At 36.2% G+C, this 27,670-nt stretch overlaps 2 protein-coding genes across 5 annotated transcripts in view; one reads left to right on the top strand and one right to left on the bottom strand.

Annotated features, from left to right (window-relative positions):
- Zrsr2 (zinc finger CCCH-type, RNA binding motif and serine/arginine rich 2) overlaps nt 1-4,446 on the top strand; it is a 29,219-nt gene extending 24,773 nt beyond the window's left edge. Inside the window, exon 11 of the mRNA XM_076918262.1 lies at nt 333-4,446. Coding sequence (XP_076774377.1) covers nt 333-991 — 659 coding nt within the window. The 3' untranslated portion in view covers nt 992-4,446. The remainder of the gene's footprint in view (nt 1-332) is intronic.
- Ap1s2 (adaptor related protein complex 1 subunit sigma 2) lies at nt 3,665-27,670 on the bottom strand. Of its 4 annotated transcripts, none has more exons than XR_013105797.1 (6): nt 27,340-27,670; nt 25,120-25,298; nt 19,886-19,994; nt 18,689-18,826; nt 5,708-10,034; nt 3,665-4,941 (listed from the first exon to the last, which is right to left on the bottom strand). XR_013105797.1 is itself a non-coding variant. In XM_034485085.2 (5 exons), the coding sequence occupies exons 2-5, from the start codon at nt 25,296-25,298 to the stop codon at nt 4,894-4,896; spliced, it is 474 nt and encodes a 157-aa protein (XP_034340976.1). In that variant the 5' UTR covers nt 27,340-27,638; the 3' UTR covers nt 3,665-4,893. The 4 variants fall into 4 exon arrangements, 1 of the variants encoding a protein (XP_034340976.1); XR_013105798.1 differs by having other exon boundaries at nt 5,708-8,904; nt 27,340-27,638; XR_004604535.2 differs by lacking the exon at nt 5,708-10,034 and adding an exon at nt 15,533-15,627 and having other exon boundaries at nt 27,340-27,638.

Consider the following 27,670-nt stretch of genomic DNA (forward strand, 5'->3'; position numbering starts at 1 on the left):
GTACCTGATCACAGAGGTCATCTGCAAATACTTTCAGCCACAAAGTTTCTTTATTTTGTTCTCTTTGTGCATGTGTGTTTTCAAGATAGGACCTCATGTATCCCAGGCTGGCCTGAAACTTGCTATGTAGCCCTGGCTGAACACGAGTGAGCCACCATGTCTGAGTATTATGTTATTCTTACGTAAAGAACATTGAAGGATTCCCCCACCTATGTTAGACCTTCTTCAGAGCAGTGTATGCTTTCAGAAAAAAATCATCTTCAGACTTCAGAAAAAGAATGAATTACAGTAATGTACAGTGATAATCGCTGCCTCTTCACTTGCCTTTACAGGCTTATTTGAAGTACAGCAGTGTCCAAGAGGAAAGCACTGCAACTTTCTTCACGTGTTCAGAAATCCCAACAATGAATATAGGGAAGCTAATAGAGACAAATACCTGTCTCCAGATTGGACTAGCTCCTCCTTCGGTAAGAATTCAGAGAGGAGGGAAAGGGCCAGTCACTATGATGAATATTATGGCAGGTCAAGAAGGAGGAGGAGCCCGAGTCCGAACGTCTCCTACAGGAGAAATGCTGAGTCTGACAGGAAGAGCAGTAGTAATCGCAGGGTGAAGAAATCTCACAAACATGGAATGAAGAGTCGTGAGAGGCGCAGTTCACCTAGTATTAGAAGAAGAAAAAGGGATCACAGTCCAAGCTCGTGGAACCAGAACAGGAGGAGCCGCCTCAGCAGGAGTCGCAGCCGCAGCCGCAGTCGCAGTCGCAGCCACAGCCGCAGTCGGAGCAGGGGCCGGAGCCGGAGCCGGGGCCGGGGCCGGGGCCGGGGCCGGGGCCGGAGCCGGAGCCGGAGCCGGAGCCGGAGCCGGAACCGGAGCCGGAACCGGAGCCGGAACCGGAACCGGAGCAGGAGTTGGAGCCCCAGCAATAGCCGGAGCTCATCAAGGTCCAGAAGTCGTGGCAGAAGATCAGGTAGTAGAGACAAAACCACCTAGAGTCCCAAATCTAAGTAAACTTGGTGGTTTTTTAATATGTCTGTCTTTTTATGGCAGCTACTCACCTGTATAGATTGATGATGCTAGCCAAATGCTATCATGTAAAACATATTGATAAATTATACACACACATGAAATTACTTGTAATCCTAACCTCGAGAGCATCAATCAGTTAATGCTGGAGTGATGCTTTAGTATTTTTTTTTTCCGTTTTCTGCCTGCATGCCTGATCCCCTCTCTCCTTCGATCCCCTCCTCTCCCCCTTCCTTCCCCTCCCTCTGTGTGTGTGTGTGTAAGTGTACCACAAGTGTGGTCAGAGGACAACTTTTAGGGGTCAGTTACACAATGAGATTCAGGGATTGAACTGAGGTCACGAAGCTTTTACACCAAGGACCTTTACTCAGTGAGCCATCTTCCCAGCCCACCTTTTTTCTTGTTAGGAGTCCACACCCTTTGTTTTTGCTTTATGCATATGGGTGTGTTGCCTGCATGTAAGTACACCACTTGTGAGCCTAGTGCCCATGGAGGCCAGAAGAGTATGTCAGATCCTCTGGACCAGATTTACAGATGGTTATGAGCTGTCATGTGGGTCCTGAGAATTGAACCCAGATCCTCTAGAAGTGCTCTTAACCACTGAGCCATCTTTCCAGCCTGACACACTTTATTTTTTTAATTCAAAGGTTGCATATGGCTTTGATGTTTTTCACTCAATTGTCTCATTTCATCAATCTGATTCTTAAGTCCCATAATTCTTATTTTTGCTCACTACATAGAGTACATCTACCAATGGACTTGACAACACTCCTATTGTTGGATTTTTAAGGTGACCCTCTTAGATTTCCTTTAGAATAAACTATATCAAGAAAGGTAATCTAAATTTCCTTCCAGGAAGACTAGAAAAAAAAAAATCACTCTAACCTTACAGCTTCCACAGCACAGAATTAATATTTTGATCTTTGCTAGTTTGTCAGGTTTTAGGTATTGAAGTGCTTGTTTTTATTATCACTATTTTTTCTACTTAATGACCATTTTATTCTATTTTATTTTTTTATTTGTAAAAGTTGATTCTTTTCTGTAAAACATAGTTTTTGTTCAAAGTGTTGAAGTACTCATTTCCAGACTTCTCTTTCCCTGGCTCTAGAGTTACTCATTCACCTGGGAGCTGGCAGGGTATATCTTGAATAGTGTGTTGTAAAAAAAGGTTTTTATAAAGAGGTAAAGGATTTTGTCATTTTCCAGAAAATTAGAATTGTCACCATTGAATATATCCACTGTTAAAAACATTCCTTGTGTAACAGTCACAAGAGTGGTCAGTGAAGACAAGCGAATGTAGGCTTGTGTGCATTTTCCCAGATTTCCAAGATGCTTTCTTCTCAGGCCTTCACTGTCACAGTTTGGGCCTCGAAATTCAGTGTCACATGGCATTTAGCAATCTGAAATTTGAGAATTCACTAAAGATGCATACAAGTCATGTGCAGTAGCTTATACCAGTACTCCCTGCACTTGGGAGGATAATGGCAGCTAGGGCTAGGGTGAGACCCTGCCTCGTTTTTTAAAAAGAAAAAAGGTACAAAGTTTTCAAAGTTTAACAAAATCGAACTTGTTTCGATTCTAAATGCCGGCTTCATCCTCCAAATGATAGATTTCTAGATTTACTGAGTTTATTAATGCTGTATGGCTTTAAGTACATTTGGTATTTTTAAAATACTCTTCAAACTGCAGCCAAGATTATGTAAAGATAATTTTGTATATGTGATGCTGGAGCCTCAAACATGGTAGGCAAGGGCACTACCATTGAGATACATAATGAATTAGATCATGATGGGAAAGGAAATCCATCTTCTTGAGCTTAAGACAATTAAGCAAGTGAGGACTTTGCCCTCAAATAATGGGCCTGTATAGAGGGAAGTTTGGAAAATCTGATGGTGTCATTACCCTGATAGTAACGTTGAGCTTACATTTACCATAATGAATGGGTGTCTGCATGTGTCTGTGATAAACCTGATTACTACTTATGACTCAAATCTGCACCACTGACAGAATCCCACAGGCTTAATAGTGAACAGCTGTATTCACAAAGGCCCTTTTAAACCTACAAATGTCTCCTTCAAAATTTGGTGAGAATCCTTTCCTTGTTCTTAAATATCTTAGGTATAGAATGCAGTAATTCCTATTTGCAGCAGAAGGCCCCATAACCATACTGTAACTAGAAGTTTTGACTTGTTGCTTACATTAGGCAACACTGCAGCAAATACTAATCTGTTTCTGTTGCATGTACTAGTAACTTTCTCATATGTAGGAGGTGAGGATTTGTCATTTGGATATCATTTGACTATCTGGAATAATTGAATTACTAAATCAGAAAGTGTATAAAAGTAAACTGCATCATGGTTTTAAAAGTGGCATTTATTAATTGAAAATGTGTTGTAAGTCCTTGATAGCATAGAATCCATGTGATTTTTTTCTTTTTACTGAGTTGAAGTACATGAACATTTCTTGACCCTTCTGCCATTTTTTGTGTGTGCTTGCAACCACCATCATGTTTCAATGCAGGGGTTGGGTGTCAGATGGAGAGGAATTGTCAACATTGTATTGGAAAAAAAAAGAACTCTTCCTTTAGCAGCTCTCCCTAGTTCAACAAAACTTTTGGAAAAAGATAAAAGCACACCACAGTTTTTGCAGAACATTTATTACCATTAATTGGTGATGTGATAAGACAGTGTTCAGGTGGCTTGAAAGTTGTTCACAATCACAGCAAAGCTTACTCCAGCCTAGCATATTACAAGGGATCATGGAGATCAGGGAGATGTGCTCAGGTATGTGTCAGGATGTATAAAAGGGATGCCACACATTTATACAGCTTCAAAAAATAAAGGGCCAACCAATGCCACTTTGCTTCAGTCAACTCTCACTTTGCTATATGAAAGGTATATTTAAGCTGTCATAAGACTTCTGATGACTAGGCAGTGACATGAAAGGATAGGGAGCTGCTGTCAAGTCTGTAGTGCTTCTAACTGGAAGGTAGCAATAGTGAAGCAAAATAAATTTGGCTTTAACAAGCACCCCAGAAGGAACATTCATGCTTTAGATAATGACTTTATGTAATACTTTGTGAAGAGAGCAACATACTGTTATGAAGAATACCTGGTAATTAACTGTTATATTTTATTTTGGGGCATCAAAAACAACTAACTACATGATTACGACCACTAAAACTTCACCTCAGGGAGTCAAATGTTATTTGGCCTTAAAAATTATGTGCTCAAGATTAGGAAAGCCTTGTTCCTTGTTCCATTCATTCAGAATACTTACTGAGTTTTAGTATAAAACAGCATCATTCTAAGTCCTCTAAAGGCATCTATATTCCCTTTGTTTTAATGTATATGTTGTATCCAATATGGGTCTTTGGCATAAATTTGGTTGCTTAAATTTTCAATAAACTTGCATTCATTTGATCTTCGATGTGTCAATTACCTTTATTCTTACATATACTAAAATGCTACTCTAGTCTTTGGTTTCATTAAACCAGGTTTCACATAATTTAAGTTTCCTTTTTAAAGTACAATAGTAAATGTATTTTGCCAAATTGTTGGATATTCATGTATATAGACATATTTTTATATACGCACATAATTATGAGACTGACCTTTAAACTTTAAAATGTCCAGAAATGGTATGTTACTTTTTCTACATCTTCCTAATTCATATTTATGTCCCTTAAGTTATCATTTGATTAACCAAAGTTCCCTTTAAAAAAAATTGGGTAGGCCTGAATGAAGCAGCTTAGCAAAACAGTAATACTGACAAGACATCATCTTACACCGTTAGCTAACATGGACATGAGAGGCAGTGACCATCTACAGTGTGAAATGCCACAAGAAGTCATCAGCAAGGGAGGACAGTTATGTCAGTCCAATTTCTTCAAGAACACTACGTGGGGTTTCGGCTTCCTGTGGAAGGAAAATGTGAGACTCTGGTAAGCAGATATAGAGAGTCTTGAGAATATAAAAAGCTCACATGAAGGGCATGCTCATTTTTGAGATTAAAGAAGGAAATTCTGGGTCAGAGAAGCAATCTACTAGTGACAGCCAGTAGTTTTCAGATTGATGCCTAAATGTTTTACTAAATACCTATTATTGACTAATGTGTTGAGCATTGTTGCTATAACACAAAAAGCAATCAAGCCCATTGTAAACTAATTAGCAATGTATAAAATTACATATAGAAAAATATCTAAAATATTGAAATTCAAAATGTCTTCCAAATAAAAAGCTCCCCCCCCCCAAGTTCTTAATGCGTTTTCTAATACTTTCAATGCTCAGTTTTATGTTATTGAGAGAAATGCCTGCCTTCTGTAATTTTTCCTCAAGTGTCCACTACAATGCTTTAGAAATAGCTACTTTCCCTGACCTCCCCTGGGCAACCACTGGCACTGGTGGAGGTGACATACAGAAAAAAACCCACTATGGAACAAAAAGCTTCTTTGTCTTGATGTAAGAATGCATACTTGTTTTTAAATGTCAAAGACAAATCAGCCAAATCTAAAAGAAGTATCTCAAAATTTTCCAAACTGACCAATTTTGTACACTACAAAAATAAAAAAGGACCATATAGGTCAGATGTTAGCTATTACTAGTAATTTTGTAATTAAAAAGCAATACTGTTACTTTAATAGATGAAAAAATGTAAGATTTTGTTATCCAATAACAAACTTACTTTTGCATCCTAATCATGAGACAGCACAAAACAAGGAAAAGAAAAATTAAATTACATCAGGAATCTTTAGAATGTTAGGTTGAATGGCAGGAATCTGTATACAGTGTAATGTTAAATGACTTAAAATCTGTTGTTTCCGTATTTGGAAAACAAAAATAGTAGTACTTACCTTCATGTGTTGAGAGTGAGTTTAAGGCTCAATGCCTGATTTAAAGAAAGTGCGTCCAAAAATATTAGCTGATAGTTATATAAATGAAATCTAAATGAAGGCTTTAGCATTCAGTATTAAATACCCTAGCCAATAAAAGTTCATAGAATGCCTGTTAGTATGCTTGTCTAGTAATGAGAAATGGGCAAGAATCAGCTTTAGTGAAATAGGACATTTTTCCAAAAGGTAGGATGATTATGAAATACACTTGCCCCTCCCTCCCCCCATTTTAACATCAATCTAATCAGGTTACAGATCTAAGAAAGATGGAGGATAAAAGAGAAATGTAAACAGTGCTATAAGAATATAATCACCTAAATAGAAATGTAGCAAACTGGTATTAAAAGGTTTATTTTTACTTTTCAATGGCAAAGTTGGGGGCGGGGGGGGGGGGGGGAAACAGTCTTGCTAAAAATTGAGGGACTGAAGGCCTATGAACTATCTGATGTAAAATGTCTTTGGAACCTAATTTAACTATGAGAAATCATTCATTCCCCTCTGACAATTAGAAAAACAGCCAATCACAAGACCTGTCCATTTTGTTTGGTGTGGTTCTTAGCTGTTAGGAATAAAAACTGGAGCATTAAAGATGAAATACCAGTTCGTGTAGGATTTGTGCTTGAGGAAGTGAATGTGAAGTTGCTAACTGTTGATGTTGACTGATGGATGTCTGACTCCTTTGTATGGGATTCTGTTTTTGTCTAGATGTTTCATGATTTTTTTTTAACAGTCAGTCTAACAATAGTGATAGATTCCCATTTCTCCTGCTTAAAATGTTAAGAGATGGATAAGAAAATAGTCATTCACATGAGTCAAAGTACATATGAATTTAAAAGTTATTTCCATTTAATATTAAGTCATTTTAAAACTTCATGTTACCTTTAATTTGTTAAAGGATCCCTATGCTGAATTTTATCCAGTTTTTATGCTCAGTGTATCTTGATAAAAATGGCCCATAACTATTCCCTGGAGTTGATCAGATTTCTCCAAGGTTCTCACTGTCTGTGGCCTGAAGAGAATCATGTTACTTTCTGAATATTTTTATTTAATAATATATGTCCTTTCTCAAGGTCTAGTTTAATTTATACATTATATTTCTTTAAGACTGGGCAAGTTCAATGTTTTTACAAAGTATTTATAATACAAAATGTAATTTTTGCAAGTTTACACTGGAAACTGTAGCTCACAATTATTTAGGGAAATGATTAAAATAGAATGGTTGTTACCAGGGCCTGCCTTCAGTAACAGAGAAATGGGAAGTAGTTGGCTGATGAGTTATGTAATTTCAGTTCTGCAAGATGAAAAAGTTCTGGAGATCTGTTGTAAAACAATGTGAACATACTTAGTACTATTGTAGGCTCAGGAATTGTTATTTTTTTAAAAAAATCACAACTTATAAATTACCTGGAGAAATGAAAATGTAAAATATTATTTTATCAAAAAGGATGGAGAAGAAAGAAGTCATTCACATGAGACAAAGTACATGCAATACTTTATTTTAGACATGCAAGAAAAGCTACTTCAGAATCTGCTAATTTAAAGCAAGCAGCTGTATACAGATACCCCCCCACACACAAAAGCACAACATTTTGTTACAGCTCAGCACACAGCATCCAAAACAAACAGGCATGAGACAATGCATATTTATGCAACATTAAAATCAGATGAACAACATGTAGTGTGGGAGGATGGGAAAAATGGAAATGAAAGACCAATGTTTTTATGTTTCAGATGGTAATGGAGAGAGCTGAGCTGTACAGCTGCCTGACACTACATTTCCTAAGACAGTTCAGAGATCTTCTTTCAGTGGGAAACTGCTTTGGTTACCTTCTGAGAGTGTTTTGGCATATTTTGTTTTTGTCTTTTGAGATGGGGATGCCCTAGGTATGCTAGTAACTCATCCTTCTGCCTCAGCCTCCCAAGTTGTAGGATGACAGGCATGCATGACCATGCCTCTTAAGTTATTGTTTAGTAACAATTTACTTAGGCTTTAAACTCTCTCTATATAGACAAATGAGTTACCTGGTATTTTTATAGTAAAATTTGCTAAGTATTATTAAAATCATATTTTTATAAAATTAATATTAAAAGTTCTTAGTATTCCAAACTATACAACCATCATTAACACAGCACTGTTTAGAAGAAGGCTTAATATATTAATTAGGAAGCCATTAACTAATAAAATATAAATGTTTGGATATTGAAAACGAATGTCAGAATTTTTGTATCACATAAGTAGGCTCAGTATTACTGACTCAAGGGCTGTTACTGAGCAACAGTACAGGAGACTTTGTGACATAGCTTTCTTGATGGTTCTTAAAGGGACTTTGACACTGTACAAATGTGGCTTAATAGATATTGGCAATACAAAATTTCTTAAAAATTGAAATGTTTTAACCTCAGATCTTAGAGAATTATACGATTGATTTTTTTTCTTATATTGCTTCAACATACACTTTTATGTGATACAGTCCAACATATTATATTAGCTCATACAGACTGTAATCTTAATGCTAAATAAAGCTTGGTTTTCTTCAACAGCGGAAGATCAAACTACATTAAATATTGTGGTTCTCCTAATTTTGCCTGAGCTCCTATCTGTATTTTCTTTGGTAAACATTTGTGATTGTCCCCGGTCTGTGTCTTATACTCTCATAAGATTAATCACAGATGATTTACTAATGATAACTTGTATGTGTTCAGAATATTAAAACATTCACAAGTCATATTTTGTCAAGAAATCAGTAGTAGACAGAAAAAACTATATGTCAATATCATATACAGAATAAATAGAATTAGGAATAGGCACAGAAAAAATACAATCATAAAGGAACTAGTTCTAAGAGGCCATATATTTTACAGGAGAATTAGTCACCAAGTTGAGGACATTTTCTTTCATAAGTATATCAGTTCTCTATTTCCTCTGAAATTCTGCATAGTCGATGAGCAGTCATTAGTACACAGGGACATTAAAATATTCATGGCGTGGCTACAAAAGAAATGCATATATTCTTACACACAGTATACAAGCTGATGGAGACACAATCAGAATGTTTAGTTCACAGTAAAATTATCTAAAGCATCAGATTTGCTTTTGTTCTTTGGTTTGTGGCTGAACATTTATGTTCTTAATGCCCAGTTCAGATTTATCTTTTTCAAGTTCATGGTATGTAACAGTAAACAAGATGACCTACATTCTACAGAATCCTAAAGCACTGTACTTACTACTAATCTGAAAAGATTGCCAGTTTAAGTATAGGCTAATAGCGGTAAGTTCAGTTAGACTACTACTCCCTTTTCACCAGTGTGTTACATTCCTTAGGGTCCTATTACACTAAGGAGAGATCCCAGAGAAAAAGCTTCCCAATAAGTTAAAACTAGTTACCATATGCTATTGTTAAGTACAAGCTTTTAATTGTTGACTTAGCTAAAAAAAAAAAATGTGACTTTGAGGCTAAAGATTAATTTTTTGAAAGTACTCAAAATGATTCTAAGGAACTCCCTAAAATTTTTAAACATCTGCCAACAAATATATCTAACAAGATGTTAGATGTTCTCACATCAAAAAGTGACAAAAATAACCCAAGGTGGGGTCTTGGACCTTACAGCATCCCAGATGAATTTTAAAGTTAGAACTCTAAAATATTAGGTTACAAAAGCTGCCTCTTTCCCATTTAGAATAGTGTAATGATAAAACAAGCAATTAAAGTAATATTAGTAACAAATGCCCAATGCTTCATTTTATGAAGCTTTTATTTTCACAGGGAAAGTCTTCATCTGCACTAACATTACTGATTTACTGTGTTTAAGAATGGAGTCAGTGATTCTCACTCAATTTCAATATTCTGTATAATAGGTAAATTATAATCTCAATTATGAATTATAGGGAAAAATTTCCTAAAAACCATCAATTTAATGAAATAATAGGGCTATCCATTTGTATCGCAATTAATTTTCCAAATAATGCCAAAATACAAATAATAAATTTGACAAAATTATAATTAAAACTGAATTCATATATCCTACTACATTTTGATGCATGTCTGTACTCCAGCACGTATTCTAGTACGCTTTCTTATACCCAATGAAACTCTTGCTGTGATACATATTCTCTGTTTTCTGGAGAGAGAACAAGAAAAGTTTAAGTCTCAAATAACCTTATACTTCAATACCAGTTCTTTGCCTTATGTTACAGTTTTTTTTTTTTTTGATTTCTCAACTTTATATCATGTCATATGAAAATTAACCATGATAACTTTTATGCCCATTGAAGCAGAAAGGTGGTTTCCCCCAACAGGGCTGAATAAAGTAAATAATAATAAAATTAAGAATAGAATAAAATGCAGTCATTTCTTCCTGTAGAAGACTTACAAGGACAAAAGTTCTATATGAACAATTTTGCACTGCCATTGTTTTTTAACTAACAGGTTTTAGTTTGATTGTTTTTCTTTTTAATGATCCTTTGGAATAGCAAAATGGTTGATGATAAGCCAAACGACTTTTTTAAACCCAAGGGTCCATACTACTGTATTAAAACAAGAAATTAGCACCTATCAATTGTCAAGAATATTCTTTATAGGAAGAAAACCCTTCTTCATTGGAAGAGCATCCGTCAAGAAAGACGCCTCTTAAAATGCACAAAAATAAATGGTGGTATATATAGTAAATCATTTTAGGGTACTAGGAGATGTCCAGTTCAGACTGTTAACATCTGAAAAAGTTCTGCTATAAATAAGTGCTGTAATTTAACACTGGACTTTTAGGTAAAAGATTTAACTATGTCTATAATTTCCCCCTCTCATATGCAAAGGATATACAGTAAGTTCAACTTTAACATCAATATTCTGGACCCTTATATCACCAGTAAATTTTCTGAGTAAAAAAACAAGTATGTAAGAATTAGAGGTGATGGTACAGCCCATCACAGCATACAAAAGATCCTGCGCAACTAGGTCTACTATCTTGCACTTCCCATGGGCACCTTTGGAAGCAGTCGCATATAAAACCCAGCAAACTGAATTTATGAATATTACAAAGACATTATTTCCAACCTGAAATGAGCCTTCAGTTTTGAATCCCTTTGCTCAATCCCTTTGCTCAGCACTAATTTATTCTATGGTGAATCTGTTGCCAACCCTGACACCTTGCTGTTATTTGTTATTTCCTGTTTTCTCCAGTGGTTCTGCTCTAGATGTCATTTTTCAAGACCAAGAATAAGAACTTTCTCAAGTTTGTTCATCTAACTCATAAAGACAAAAGATGTCCATCTTTACTTCATTAGTGCCTTATAACAAAGGAGACATTTCTTGCCTACAACCAATGCTTTTGATTCCGTCCTATCCCCCTTCAAATACAGTATACTTTCCTCTTTATTCCTAGTGCTCATTACTTTTTGCATGAGCTCCTTCTTGTCAGTATGCAGATGTAGTATGGCAAGTTTAAGATGTCAAACACACCAGACAAGAATCAACTTAGCTCTCTTTTTAAAACCACCTGTCTTCCTAAGAAAAGACAAGCCCTAGTACCATAAAATTTCTTAGATATTCACTCACCATTATAAAATTATGATGTGGCTCATAAGGAAAACTAACCAGAAAGCTTAAATACTCCTAAAATAGCAATTGCATTGGCTTAAGTACTGTTAAACTGAGAGATACTTAAGTCAGCTAATGGTGTTCGATATCGAAGAACTGAATGGCTACTTTCCTGATTCTAGTTCAATGTGAAAAAACAAAAAATTATATTTAATGAAGAACAAATATAAGGAAGTATGATTTCAAGTTTATTACCTTGCTTCAGTTGGTTTTATAGGAGTTTCTTTCCATTACTCCTTGTATTATAAAATAGTGTATGTTGTCCCTTGTTTTACAACACAGTGGTCCTTTTTATTGACCATAACTGAATTCTGTGGCAAAGCATGCAAACTTCTTATACTCAACTCTGAAACAGTATTCTTTTGGTTAAAGCCCCAAAGGGCCACACAATATACAAAACCACTAAGATCTATTTTGAGCAATGAATTTTTAAAATAGAAGGATTGAAAGCAGTTTCTAAAGCACCTTTTAGATGACAGGGTTCATGGTGTAGTCCATGTGTAACAATACAGTCTCATTGAGACTGCAGCATTCTTCCACCAAAAATTTTATAATATAAAATAAATATTTTAAAACTTGCTTGTTTTGTCATCAAAAAATGAAGGGAAGAGCTATATAATAGTCAATATTCTGCTTCTTGATCATTTGTAATTTCATATATCTTGAGTAACCTTCCATATCATTACATGAAAATTTAGTCTTATTTATTTTACAGTTATATTAGCAATGGGAGGTATGACTATTGTAATTCTCTTCACTTGTTTCCCACTGTTGGACATTTGGGTAAATTCCAATGGCTTAATATTATGCAGAGCCTATGTCTTGGTGTACATACATACATACATACATATTTCTTAGTTGGATAAAATACTTGGATATGCAGTAATGGAACATGTTTCATCATGAAACAGACACCACAAAAACCAATCCTTAATGAAATACAATGTTAAGTGTTTACAAGCAGTAACAAGAATGTCTCTTATTGTTGCAAGAAGAAACTATTGAAAAGGGTTAGTTGGTATTTTAATTTGTATTCCCTTAGCAATGACTTTCTTTTTCATCTCTGACTTAGTCATGTCCCCTGCTCTTTCATACTGGGCTACTCGCCTATTTCTATTATTCTTTTCTTAAAAAGAACAAGTTGAGTAATTTTTTAAATTATGTCTTACAAATGCTACTTTAAACCTGCTAATGATAAGACACTAAGGACAAATTATTTTCTCGGGCATCTAATTATACTTTTAAAATAAAACAACAGAAAAATTAGCTTAGACTAAAGAAATATTTTAAGCTTATTCTAGTGTAGGTGAATTTGCCCTGAAATACTCTAAATTTATTCAGTTTTCTAAACAAACGATGATTTCTTAGGATCAGAATTTCAAACCAACTCTTCAAGTCTAATAGGATGAGGAAGAACAAAAAGTCTGTAACAAAAGAAAGTCTGACTATGGACAGTCTGCTCACTTTAGTCTTCCTTTACGAAATGATCACATCCTAAAGTGGATGAGGAAATCACCAACAAATTCAATAGTGTTCTGCCTGCCTGCAGGGTAGATTCAATCTTGTTTCCACATAAAAAACTCAATTACCTTAATAGAAGTGAACAGATCTAGTTGTTGTTGAGGAAATTAGATCATTCTGTGACATCCCATAAGCTTTGCTGTGGGTTAGGTTCTAAAGGCAACCCATACATTATCTCCCCAGTTGCTAGTTATCAGGCAAAGGTAATTTGTATGAATCACAGGGGTGATTTTTATAGCCATTTATGTGTTAACATGTTCTTTTCACAATTTTAAAGTTTTTTGCACTCCTTAGTATTTCTAATTTCCAGCCACTATTTATACTGAATATTACATATACTATTATATTATAATACTACATATTAAAAAGATATAACCGTTCATAAGTGAAAAATTTAGTTCAAAGTGTTAAATTCAGTCAGGGTTTCTCAACTTGGATACAACTGACTTTGGGGGTTGGATTATTCTTTGGTAGGTGTGTCCTGTGCAGAATAGGATAGTTAGCAGTGTCCTTGGGCTCTACCTAGTAGATGCCATGCACTGCTTCGAAAACTAGGAATTTGTCCAGGCATGCATCGCCCAATGTACCCTTGAAGTGCATGACTGCCCCAGGACATTCCCACAAGAATCAATGAGTTTATCCATTTGGCTCTGTTTGGTAGGTAAGATCATATTCAAGTGTGTTGGCTTGTATTTTCTAAGTTTTCTACTACGGGAATTAAATTTTGTTTTAAAGTAACAGAGGAAACAAAACAAATTATAATGTCAGTAGGGGAATGACTCAAATCTCAAATTTTTCATTAAGTACTGTTTAATGAAAAAAAATCACAATTGACCACTCAGAATATGTTCTTAGTAACTCTATGATCATAAAATCAATTATGAAGGTTAAGACTGACATTTAAAAAAGGAAAATAGAATAGAAGACAAAATTTGAGAGAGCAAAGCAAGTAATGAGAATATTATTTAATAATTTTTATACTTTGTATACACTGTGATATAAAACCCCATTACTATGGGGTTCTAGTAAAAAATTGTTTCAAGATCAAATTTATAATAATTGACTATTTAAATTATTCCAATTTTTAATCATTACAAAGAGCCAGGTGAAGCTAGGGATATAGGACTGTGATGGAGGGCTTGCCTAGGGTGGACACTACCCTTTGTTCTATCCCTAGGTGCTGTAAAAATAAATAAGAGACAAAGAGCTCACAGTAGCTACCATGAGTTCATCATGAGTTAGAAAAGAAACAAGGGAGTGGTTTCAAGATTCTGAAGAATAAAAAGGAAGGAGGAGGGGAAGAGGAAGAGGAAGAGGAAGAGGAAGAGGAGGAGGAGGAGGACGATGATGATGATGACAACTAAAACTACATAGAACAACATGATTACAACTTGAAAACCAGACACCAATAACACTAGTCATAGTGTATGGTACTAAAAATAAAGCTAAAGGATAGAGATGTATTCTGCTTTGTATATCTGCTGGCTTCTGCACTGTCTATCTCAAGTATCAATAAAACTTCGTTTCTCTATATCTATTCTAGCAGATCCTGAACTCCATACATTTAAAGTACTCTTGCATTAATAACTATAGCCTTAACTTTTAACCTAGTTAAAGAAAGAGGCTTGGGCTTAAAAGTTATAACATGAAAGAGTGGTACTTACAAGACAATTTTGGGGGGTTTATCTTATTAAAGGAAATAAAGCAAAAGATTTATAATAAAATGTTTTGCTGTTAAAGGATAATTTTATATATTTGAAAAGATATGTGCTTTTTAAACAATTTAAGATATTCTTGAATCTCACTAGCATGCCTAAATATTCTTAAGTAACAAAGCTTAAGTTTTTGAAAAACTTAAATCTTCATGTTATATTTTAAGAAATATTTATTTCTTAATGTTATTATAAAAGCCTCATTTTTTATAGAAATCATCCTTTCTCTCAAGATTCTTACCTTTCCATTTTTATGCAGTCCCACAGATTAATGACTACTTTCACAAAGACAGAGCAAACTATTTAAGATATTTCATGCAGGCCTCAGCACTAAAACAAATCAATTTTAGCAGCAGTATTTCTCCATAGACTATCACATTCTAGATGAGACAAACATCTGCAAGTCCAGTGACTCTAGTCATAAAGTGGTTCATCTTCAAGTAGAAGCAAATTCATGAGTACAGTGCTTGCTTTTGGCACCTCACCTTTTTCCATTCCATGGATTACTTTAGTGAGAAGCAATGCCAACAGCAAACAAAGCTCAAAAGAAAAAAAATCCCCACGGATTTCAAAGTGATGCTGTTAGTATAAGAAAGAAAGGTCGACACATCTCAAAGCGCTGATCAACATCATCATGCATGTACCGCTAGGGTTATATCAAGCCTGAGGCCTAATATTTAACTATTTGATCTTCACAGATCAAGCAAGGACTTGAAATCATCTCACGTGCAACAATCTCTGCATAGTGCCATTTTATTCATGCCACAAAAATGGTAAATTTAGTAGTTACCAATAAATAAGTTGGGGGCCAAAGGAACTAAAGTCTTAGACTGTCCTTTATCATAAGATATCCTCAGACAAACCTCCCCATTCTTCATTCTGGCTCTATAAAATTAAGGAGCAGAGAAAAGCTGGTAAGTGCCTGACTTCACAGGAAAAAAAAAAAGTCATACTATTATCTCCTTATAAGCTCAACTGCATCATTAGCCCTCAAATTACCACCCCCAAACTAGGGATGTGGGGAGGGATGAAAATGTGCTAAGCATTGTAAAGAATATAACTTTACTAATCTCAACATGCCGTATCTTCATGTAAAAATCAACTTTAGTACCAGTGGCATGTTAAGATGACATGTTTTAAATTCCAACAGTCAAGTAGTAACAAAATGAATAATAGGCCAATTTCTGGGACTTCCCTCCCAAAGGCAATTATGAATTCATGCAACCAAAAGATATAAACACAGAATTGGTTGCAAATGTCAAATATGAAAAATATACTATTAAATCACAATGTTTGCTAATAGTTTGGCAATTATTATTCATATATATATTTGTTTTGTTCTGCAGCATGATAGCAAAAGAAAATCTACTTTAGCCACTGACTATCTGTCCTGTCTGCCCAAAAAATGAAAGACTACCTAAATTACATATTTATATAAATTGTGAAAAAGAAAAAATTTAATAAACTTTCTGAGTAGAAATTTTAAAAATATCTAAAATCAAAATTATTTTAATTTATATATACTCTTAAGCCAACAGATAAAGTTCATTGTTAATTCAAAATCATCTTTAGTGCTTAAAGTAGCCTAAATAAAGATTTTGACACTAAATAGAAAAGTCAAAATATATGAAAAATTACATTAAAATCAAGTTTTTAGAACTTTTGCTACAAAGTTTAGGATGAATTTAGCTACAATAGCTATGCTTAAACAATTTTAGAAACAAAATCACTTCAGGACATCAACAAAGTGACTAATATACCTCAAACTATAAGACCTATGCAGCTATTATATACTAGGCATTTTGGTAAATCTAGCAAGAAGAGACTTTTTTGAAAATACTGTCTATAAACCTACATAGTCAATGAAGACTTCTAACTACTGGTAATGACAACAGTGAACATCCTCAGGCCTAAAAAGGAATAGATGGCATATACTGCTATAATAATGCTTTGTATCCCCTCACAGGGTAAATACACACTATCAGGTAAACATGATGTCGTTGTCCTATTATAGAGCATAGAGCAATTTTCTAGCATTTACAAAGTAACCCAGGATCAATGAGCTATCAGTGCGCTAAACATTACTCTCTGAGAACATATTAAAAGCAAAAACTGAACTATAACAGGTTTAAAAATGTCCTTAAAACAACAAAAATTAACCAGAAAATGATGAAAAATCTAGAAGAAATAAGTTCTCTGAGAGATTATAGTTTTATAATACTTAAACATTAAGACAAGACACAAATATGAAGAATTTTCAGTTCTCGATCCTGGGGCCTAACTTTTGGTTAGTTTTATTTTCTGCTGGGCCTCAGGTTACCCTGAGGCTTTCCTCAAAACTTCCTTTGTAGCCCAGACTTTAACCTCTGATTCTTCTGTCTCCACTTCCCAAGTGCTAATATTGAGGCATACACCACCATATCTGGTTTATACTGAACTGGGGACTGAACTCAGGGCTTCATGAAAGGTAGGCAAACATTCTTCCAACTGAGCTACATCCCCAACTTGACATGATCATTTTTGTTTGTTTATTTTCTCCTGTTTGGTTAGTAAACAACAAAGGGAGATGCTAACTTTAAGACCAATTTTATAACAGTAGAATATAGTCTTAGAGTCAGCATACCTGATGTTAAAATTACAAACCTCCAAAATGACATGTTTGCAGTCAATTAATAATCCACCACAGCAAACTGTTCATACAAGGAAAAAGGTCTATGTTCATTTCACTACCAAACAGCAGACGGTACAAAGGCCGCCACTGAAATACTACAGTTTTGCACTCACCAACCAACCCATTTTCTTACAACCACAGCATTAAACATACAGTCTACAGCCTCACATTTAGCAGTTGTAGAGTCTAGATGACATTAAGAAAACTTTATCCAGGCCCTACAGCTGATACAGAGGATTTACTAGGAGTTCCCTCTACTACAAAGACCAAAAGTAAAGAAATTATACCAGAAAATTAAAATTATTCTTCTCATCTTAGTCATTCCTTTAAAGCTAGTAATTTCAGAAATACTAAAGAAATTGAGTTTAAAGTCTGTTTTACTAATTAAAAATAATATTTAATAGATAAGAAAAGGTTAAGCTAAATGAGGAATACAAATTACTTTTAACACTTCTAGTAAATAAACACATAGGACACAAATATTTATATGTCTATCTTAATGAAAACACCCTATTTTTCTTTACTAACACATTTTCATGCTAAACTTTCTTTGTTGTAATGGCCACCATAAGCTCTAAGCCATCATTTAACTTGGTACCTTAGCATCAAACACATGAATTAGCTCAGGATGGTGAAGGCAATTAGAAGGGAAGGGGGTTGCTATGGTTCTGGGGTATGGGAGTTAAGACAAGAATATAATAGTTTTGACAGAACATGGTTAGTTATTTCAAAAGAACAAAGACGTACAAATTCATTTTATGTTAATTTTGTTAACACAAAGCCAGAGGGTTCTCTAAAAAGTTTAATTAGAAAACACTAACAATTGCTTGGCTACATTTGCTCTTAATGGACATGAGGTGAAAACATGAACCAATTTGGAAAGGAAATGCCATAATCTCACAGTCAACTCCTAATTATCCACACTAATGAAAAAGGTGGAGGGGCTTTAAGTAATTCAAAACAAAGGATGACAAGTTCCTAAATGATTGTTATTTTTGGCCAATTGTTTCCCCCTTTTAATATATATGCATTTATTTCTCAATTGCTTCATTTATTTATTTGAATTAAAGCCACCTGTCTTCTAAGACTGACTGGTAGGCCATCTCCCCAGAGAACCACCCATTCATAGATAACCGAGTTGATGTGACTGACACATGGACACTCCATACCAAGCATGCTTTGAGGTCATTTCTAAAACTTGTAGGAATGATGACTGAGAGTTCCCTAGCAAAAGCGAAACATGCCAGTTCCTTTTCAGGAGCCTAAGTAGCTTACCTCCTGCAGGAGATCGGCCTGCTCAATTGCTTTAAGGACATTTTTCTTAGATGTTTCCTGAACTTCTCCTCCCAAAAGAAATTCATCCAAAATAAAATAGGCCTTCTCAAAATTAAAGATGATATCAAGTTCACACACCTGAAAAGCAACAACAAAACAAATAAGCAAACAAAAACAAGGCCTGGTAAAACTTAAGCCAAAGATGCTTATTCACTCACTACTGGGTACTGAATAAAATTTTATCAGTGTGAATTGATCTTAATTCTTTTCAAAATGGCAATCTTGCTGATTAAGCATCATTGATTTAAGTAAGCTTAATTGTCAAATCTCAAGCACTTGACAGCACAATGGCTACAAGTAAGACCTGGCTCTGTACACTCCCTATGTAGTCTAGTCAACTTAATAATTTTCCACTCCTAAAAGCTGATCTTTAAATACACATTTTTTTTTGAGTAATGTGATTAAGTTGCTAACAATTCTGGATGATATACTTTACTTCTTTGGAATGCTAACGTCAATAATAGGATTCTTCTATTTCGTGTGTATGTGTACACTGGTGTGCAAATGGCTGTTGTTCCTCAGGAGCCATCTACCTGGTTTTTAGAGACAAGGTCTCTCATTGGGATCTAGACCTCATAGATTACGATAGGCTGGCTGGTCAGTGAGCTCCAAAGATCTACTTGTCTCCACCACTCTGGGAATTAGAAACAAAACCCAGGGGCTGGACAGATGGTTCAGCATTTAAAAGGACTGTCTGCATTTGCAAATGACCAAGGTTCATTTCCCAGCACCTACATTATAGCTCAGCACCATCTGTATCTCTACTTCCAGGGGATTTGACATCTTTTTTTAGCTTTTGTGGAGACTAAGTGTACAAGTGATACATAGATGTCCATGTAGGCAAAAGCAGCAGCAGCACTGGCTTTTGATGTGCACACTGGGGATTGAATTGAGGTTCTCATACTTGGGCAGTAAGCATTTCACCAACTGAGCTCTCTTTCCAGCATCTCTATTTTACTATTTTAGAATTTATTATCACCATTATAATCAAATGAGTACATCTTTCGGGGCCAGATTCTGAAAGTTGACTAGAAACACTGACAAGAAATAAGAGTCAGTCCTGACTTCTCCTTACAGTTAGAATCCTCAAATAATAAGCTTGTTAGAGACAGGATAAAAACTAAAACTAGTACTCACACTGCCAAAATACTTGTCAAGTAATTCCACATAACGATGGATTATCTCCAGGGTAATCAGTTCATTGTCCTGATCCTCAATAGCACAGCAAAAATATAGACTGGCATATCTGTAATGAAACAGAATTACAGAAAAATGTTACCCCTATAATCATCTTATCTAAATATATTTTCATGTCCTGTCGTACAAGTGCTCATGCTTATTATAATCATGTTTATTCTTTTAAAACAAATTCTTTTTCGCCTAGATTACAAAAGTAATAAATGCGCAAGAGAAATTTTGGAAAACACAGGCAAAAAGAAAAGAGAAAATAATTCAATCATGTCTTTTAGAAGGAGTAATTGATCTTGCTCTTCCTCCTTTCAGATTGCTTTCTGAGCATTTGAAAAATGTAATTGAGCCAGTTTTTCTTAAGTTTACTTAATTAGAACAAAATATACAGTGTGACTGATTCACGATACAAGCAAATGGAAGAAAACAAGCTGTCAATTTATCCCAACTGAAGGGCTTATTGGAGATATTGTCAGTGTTTTAGAACATGTTATTGAAGGACAATGTATACACAGAAATCTCTAATCTGCAAGTCTGTGGTCTCTCAGAGTAAACGTTTCAATGTGTTCCCTTGTCCCCAGTAAGAGAAATCAGGAAACACAAAACAGGGCACCATCTCTAACTTGAGCAAAGAACTTCCTCTTGTTCCCACTATAACCTTGTTTTGTTTATCTATTTAAAAAGCAAGGGTTATTCCAACTCTCCATCCTCCCTACTCAATGCCAGCACCTGGAGAGCATGGCACAAATTACACAGGGCAGTGGTTTTCACCTTTCCTAATGCTGTAACCTTTTAATACTGTTCCTCATGTTGTAGGGACCCCCAATCATAAAATTATTTTTATTGCTACTTCAAAACTGTACTTTTGTTACTGTTATGGGTCATAATGTAAATAATTTTAGAGATATGGGTTTGCCAAAGGGGTTGTGACCCACAGGTTGGGAATCACTGATATAGGAGAGAGTCTCTGAATCATGAAAACTAAAGATTAAATGATATAAAAATGATAGACAAAAAAGGCAGATACAATTGTTTCTATGAACAGAATAACAAATAATTCTATTGCAGAGATTATTAATAGTAAGTTTGGAATAAGATTATTTCCAAACTTGTCCTATGCTACTGTTAGGTATCTGGTATGGGCACCCTCTCCTCATTTCTTGATCCACAATATTGCCTCTCTCTTTACAAATTAACAAAATATTTAAACAACAAAACATTTGAAGGTCCTAAATTATACCAGTCATGAATTTAAAAATGAGCAAGACTGATGTGTCTAGGCACCAACCAAAAACACTTTAAAAAAAACCAACAGTATTTAATTTTAGTTTTTTTCCCCAATCATATTAGAGATCAAACCAGGGTTTCCCATGCCATTCAGTGGCAACTTCATTCCTCCAAATGCCTACTTCACTAAGAATAGGGGGAAAACACCAACTTGAAGAATTATTCCTTCCAGGTGAAAAGACAGCTATTAGAATAATAGGAACACCTCTTCAGAAGAAACAAGTACAATAGCAAGCACCAGGAAGAGAGCCTTACTATCAGTGAGACAATGTTAGCCACGGCTTTTGCATATTTTACATCTTAATCTTCACTGCATCCTTACTAAGATATCATTATTATTTGCATTTATAGGAGACCCAGGCTTGAGTAACTGGCTCAGAACAGAAATTTGACCCTGGAGCCCAAATTTTCTATTAAAAACCACAGCTGCAAGCTGTATTAAAATAATCCTGCACCTGCCTAAAATTAAAATATGCTCAACACAATATATTAAGAGCTTTGAAGAAGGGAAAGAGATTTTTTTTTTTAAAAAAAAGATTTCATAAATGATTACCAAGAGAACCTGAAGAATACTCCCTATTTTTAGGACCAAATGGTGCTTTAAAACTCAATAATGGGCTCATTTTGTTCTCTAAGTACATATTTGTAAGTCTAAATCTGAAATAAAATTAATAATAGACTAGTAAGAAGAGAGGTATGTTTAGTTATTTTTAGCACCATGGATTAGGGCTTACTCTAATTACTGGTACTCAGAACATCTGAAAGTGCCTATTCTTATATTCAAAACACATGACTTCTCCACAGTCAGCTAAATATCAGCTGACTGTGCGTGAATGTAGCTAAACAATTCTCAACACCCACTGGTATGTCGGTAACATTTCTTTTGTTAGTAAAGAAAATCAATAAGTATCCTTCAACAAATTCTCAAGCTAGTAACATGGGGATGCATTTAAACATTAATTTTAAAAGACCAAAATTCAATTGCCTCTACTATGAAATGCTGCTCAAACTAGGCATATAATGTTCTGTCTCTAAGGGATCCTCAGAAGCATTTATTTTAAAAATGAGGAAACAAAGGCAAAATAACACATTCAAAGTCACAAAACTAGGTATTGGAACATGGGAACGCAACCTAAGTCCTCAGAGTTTCAGCCTCTCTTTTCAACTATATTACCCAAATAATTCTATTGCAGAGATTACTAATGGTGATTATTAATAGCCAGTGCTTCCTCCCACAAGGGAAAACATGTATGCCAAATGGTCAGGGAAGAAGAATGTGGACAGGTCCAGTGAACAAAGATGATGTAAAAAGCATGCTAAGAGGAGCAGTGCATGTGCTAGGGCAGAATTTCTTAGATGCTCAGTAGAAAGTCTCTGGCTTAAAAGGTCTTCCAGCTGGAACAGGGAAAGCACATCACCTGATGATAACAAAGTACACGGTTAAGTGGGCAGCAGATGAGGTTTTCAGGATGATACAGAAGGCAGTATAAAGAAAAGCATTGTATATTTTGACTTCTGTATATAAAACATGTCAATAAAGCTATTTTTCTTTTTGTTAAGTCCAAATTTTATTTGAAAAACTTTGATCTAATTATCAGATCAGGTTGGAGTTCTTTTTGAAATTCTGAAAAAGGTAGGGAGATGACCGGGGACGGGCTGAGTGGCAGCTGTATGCACTCCAACCTGCTCTTTCCTTTCCCCTCCGAATGGCCCACTGGTCCAATGGCTTGTTCTCTTGCTAGGATTTTCCTCCTCCACATGGGGGACTCCTTTCACTGTCTAGAAATAAGCTTAAACTTCTCACATCTTTTATAAACCCTGTCCAGGAATCCAGATTTCATGTCTATGGGTAGTTACAACCTCTCCTGTCCTTGGCAAAGCTCTCCCAAATACTCTATATATGCTGTTTTGAATTCTCTACCTCTCCACATTATATCAAAAGTTCTGTCTCTACTCCACTGAAAATGTTCTGGTAACAGTCAATGCACGAAACGCTCACCAGAAGACTCTAAGAGCTCTCCACTTTTAGTGAACGTCATGTAAACCTGGCATTAGTGTTCTTACTCTCAAATCTCTCTGCCTCTGTGACTTTACTGACCTGACACCACTCCTTTGCTTCTTTATCATTTCAATCTAAGGCTCAGTCTTTATCCCTTCCACCTGCAGCTGAATGCTGGTTATCTGCTACATTATGTCTAACTTTCACCCTCAAGTTCCATGTCTATGCCCACCACATCCCACCAGAGAGCCAAGGGAAGAACAAAGGCCACATCAACTTGTTTCCTGGCTTACCTTTCATCCCATAAGTCAAACTCTAGACATGGAGGTGACTCCATTCCCTAACCTAGGTCTCCTTTCTTGGCCTCTCAGCTCAGGAACCAATTATCATGCAGTCCCCCACTGATCCTGCAGGTGCCACTCTCAGCCCACTCCTCAGCCACTGTTTTACTGCAATCTTTGCAGAAAATGCAAATCTGATCTCTATGTCTTTCCACACCAATTTAAAACCATTTCCTTCACATTTAAGACTTAGATTGTAACCTGAAGCCCATCACTAGTATATGACCTTGGACCAAGTCACCATTCACAGATTCTCATCTTTTATAAATTGAAATTTGAACAATAAACTGTATTTTTCAAATCCAGGACCTGTCTCTTGTGCAGAGAGCAGAGACCACCCGAGCCAGGGTACAGAGTTCTTATTTCTGATTCCACAAAGGCAATTCTATTTCTACTTGTTTTATTCAAGATTTTAACCCTGGGCAAGAAGATTGTTCTTAAGGCATCTTCCAGTTCTCAAATGCTATGGTCTTTCTCAACAAATACTAAGCCAAACATTAGATATAAAAAAATCACTCAAACTGATGAAATTCACTATGAAAGAAAGAAAAGTCGAATGTACTTAAGAGGGTCTCTATGTTCTAGTAATCTCTGTCTTCCCCTGCCACCTCCTCCACAAAACCCATCCATACTTGGAATGTAGTGTTAGAAAACTAGACTTCTCTCCACCTTCACTGAATTCCATACTGTTCTCTGAGCACTCCCCATATAAGAGAATGTTTTCTATGAGGAAATGCTTTTATCTTAAATTCAGTAAATTATGCAAAGGGGACCAGAAGTGGGGAAGAAATAAGGAAATGTTACCTCAAAAAACATTCTATAAAAGAAGAAATTATATTTCTTTTAAACTGCTTAGAAAACTTTTGGTTACCAGCAAAATAGAGACATGTAGCATTAAAGAAAAAAAAAAACTATGTAAAAAGCTATATTGTTTTACAAGTTATTTTGCCACATCACTTTAAAAAATCCATCTTTGGTAAAATTATCATATCTAAACACGACTCCTACACAGCAACAAGTCTATTTCAAATTAGTAAATGCTACTAGGAAAAAGATTCTGTATATACACAAAGTATTTAAACATCTGTATACTGAGATGATCTATGTGCCCAGGATCTTTATGAATAAGATTAATTCTAAAAGTCAGAAAAAAATACCAAATATCAGTTATTATTTTATAGATTTGTTGTAAGAAGAAATTATTATACTGTTACTTTATGCATGTCTGAATTTAGCAAGGTACTTAAAAATTTAAAATACTGACTCTATTTACCAGTTATGAATTTATTAAATTTTTCTAAAATGGTGATTAAGCAGGAATAACTTTCTGTCATATTTATATAATTGATTTTAAAATGATTCCCTGCTGCTATCACTTCGGCCTCAGGCAAACAGTCAAAATAGTAGTGGCTTATTTTTAAATAGATAGTTTTTCTTTAAATTTATTTCATTTACTATTTATTTTTGTTTATTGACATAAAAGTCTTCAATTTCCTCATTAGAGATAACCCTAATGTTTGACAGTATTTCACCTTTCTGATAAATAAAAAAAATACCTTTTATAAACAATCTTCAGATCTCTCCACTCAAGAAAGCTGCACATCTTGGGTTTCCGTGCTAAAACGGTTTGAACAAGTTCTCTTGTGATCTTCTTCTTCTCTTTGTCTGACAGTGGGACATACCATTTTTGCAGTCGCAGCTTTCCCTGGCGACTAAAAAGCAACATAAACTGCATCTGTTAAAATAAATAAAATCAAGATTACATACAATTACCTAGGATTAACAGTTAAGATCATATGATGTTTCAGAGCTGCTTTTGAGGTACAGTAAACGCCCTGACAAATGATCAATAAGCCATCAACATTTCTACGAAGCTTAGAATTGCAGGAAATTCTTTTGGAAAGATCTTCTTACTATATGAGCTAAGTGTGGAAGAGTGTGTGTGGAAAGCAGAACAGGTGGTAAGCTGGAGTGAAAATTTTGAAGAACAAAATCTCTGATAATTTCAAGAAACAATTTTCTCCCTGTTCCACACCCCACCACTCTACATACATTAAAGGCAAATGCAGATATCAGGTAGTTGATTTAGGTACATTTCTAGGAAAGAGGAGACCTACTATTTTTCACCCTGAGGCTATTCTAGTTCCAGGCTGAATTTCTTGCAGAAAAACTGCTTATCACTTAAAGCATTCCTGTCAATTTATGCTAGCATATTTTAAGCAAAACAGAATATTAATTAAAAAGATCCCACAAACAACACATTTTAAAGACAAAAGCCCGATTTTTATGTTTGCATTTCACTTTTATAAAATCCAACACATATAAGCACCCAAGAACTGAGATAATGTATGTAAAAAAGAATACAAGCTTAAATAGCTTTCTTCAAAGTTACTCATATTGAGACACATTTAATTTAAAACAACAAAATTTTTCACAGAATACTTCTTTTAAAACAAACAAAAACACATTTGAATGTGTGCTGGATTCGAGTATGTTTTATATTGAAGCCAATTTGCATGGATCTACTTAGCATTTGCATGTCTGTTGGTCAGTCTGTTTTCTAAGGCACGAATTTTATAATTCAACTGGTTAAAACAAGCTGTATTGTAAAGCTATTTTGAAGGTAAAATTCGGATAGGTGTTCTGTTTTAACCTTTTTAAGTTCCTTTAACAGTGACAGTGCAAGTAAGATCCAACCAAGGGCGATTCTTAATATTCACCACACTACCTTAAATTTGAACACCCGGAGGAGGAATTTACGTAACTAATACAAAATCAAATTGGCTCTAAATTTCGACAGGAAATCTTCCTTGCAATATCCCCAAAAGGCATCAAGAAAACATTCGGATATTTATGGCGTGGCCATTTAACTTTAATAAACTTAAAATTGGCTATTACCCCGAACAACACTCTATATAATACATTGAGAGCAAAGTGCCACCCGTGTAAGTCTCGAAGACAGCGGCATCTAAGAGAACGACAAGTAAAGCATCAACTGGACATTGAACGCAAACCGTTACCAGAACTTGGAAAGGAACCGATCGGTTTTCTTAAATCTTGACCAGGAGAGACGGTTTGCTAATGACAGGGGTGTACTCTAGGCTATCTATAGCGGGGTCCAGTATCCGCCCTACGACTTTGCAGGACTAAGAAACCAAGCATTTTCCTCAAAACAGATGATGTGCTAACATGGGACGAAACCCGTGGCACAAGTATTCCTTTTCCCTCGCTTTGATTTTGCCGCAAATCCTGGGACAAAATTTTCTCCGGATTGGTATTAAAACAAAAACAAAACACAAAACAACAATGAGCTCAGCCTTGAAGTGGGCTCCGGCCCAGCATCCCTGGGGTCCCGGAGTCTCGGACGCCCCCCCTCCTCCCGGGACCACACTCCATCAGTGCCCAAAGCTGGGCGAGGTGACCCGCAAGGAGCGGAGCAGAGACAATGGCATCCTCTGGCCCGCCAGGGGCGCCAAGTCCTCGGTCGCCGCCACCCCGGCCCCTCCCCAAAACGCCCCGTCAAACTTGAGGCGATCAGCGAACCACAGGTGCCGCGGGGTCCCCGCGGAACCCAGGACCGACCCCCCGCATCACTGGTGCGCCGCAGAGTGGAGGACGGGGGCGCTACGGCAGCCAGAAGTGAGTTTCGGGGCGCGGCGCCCCGGGATGACTCGGGGTGGGGTCGTCGGGGCGCTCACGGGGCAGCGGGGGGCGCGTCCCGACTATCTCTCCCTCTTTCCATCCCTGCCACCTCAGCAGACTCTTTCAACACTTACGGCGGCTGCCGGCCGGGGACGCGGCGGAGCTAGGCTGGCTGCGGAGACTGAGGCGCCGGCAGCTGCTGAGGGGAAGCCCCCGTCGCCGTGCTGTTGAAGGGAAGCCGTGGTGCCGCGCGGGGAGGGGACCCGTCTGGTGGAGGGCAGGCTTAGGCGGCGAGGGTAGGGCGAGCCAACAGATCCCGCCCTGGAGGCTGGACGAAGGAGGAGCCCAGGCTGCGGTGAGCGGAGAGGCGGACCAGAGGACGCGCGCCAAGCTGCCGAGGGGGCGCCAACCGCCACTAGAGTCAGCACAGTTGCCGGTAAGAACGAGAAGCCGATTGGTCAAATG

Source organism: Arvicanthis niloticus, chromosome X, assembly GCF_011762505.2.
Source record: "Arvicanthis niloticus isolate mArvNil1 chromosome X, mArvNil1.pat.X, whole genome shotgun sequence".
NCBI classification, from domain to species: domain Eukaryota; kingdom Metazoa; phylum Chordata; class Mammalia; order Rodentia; family Muridae; genus Arvicanthis; species Arvicanthis niloticus.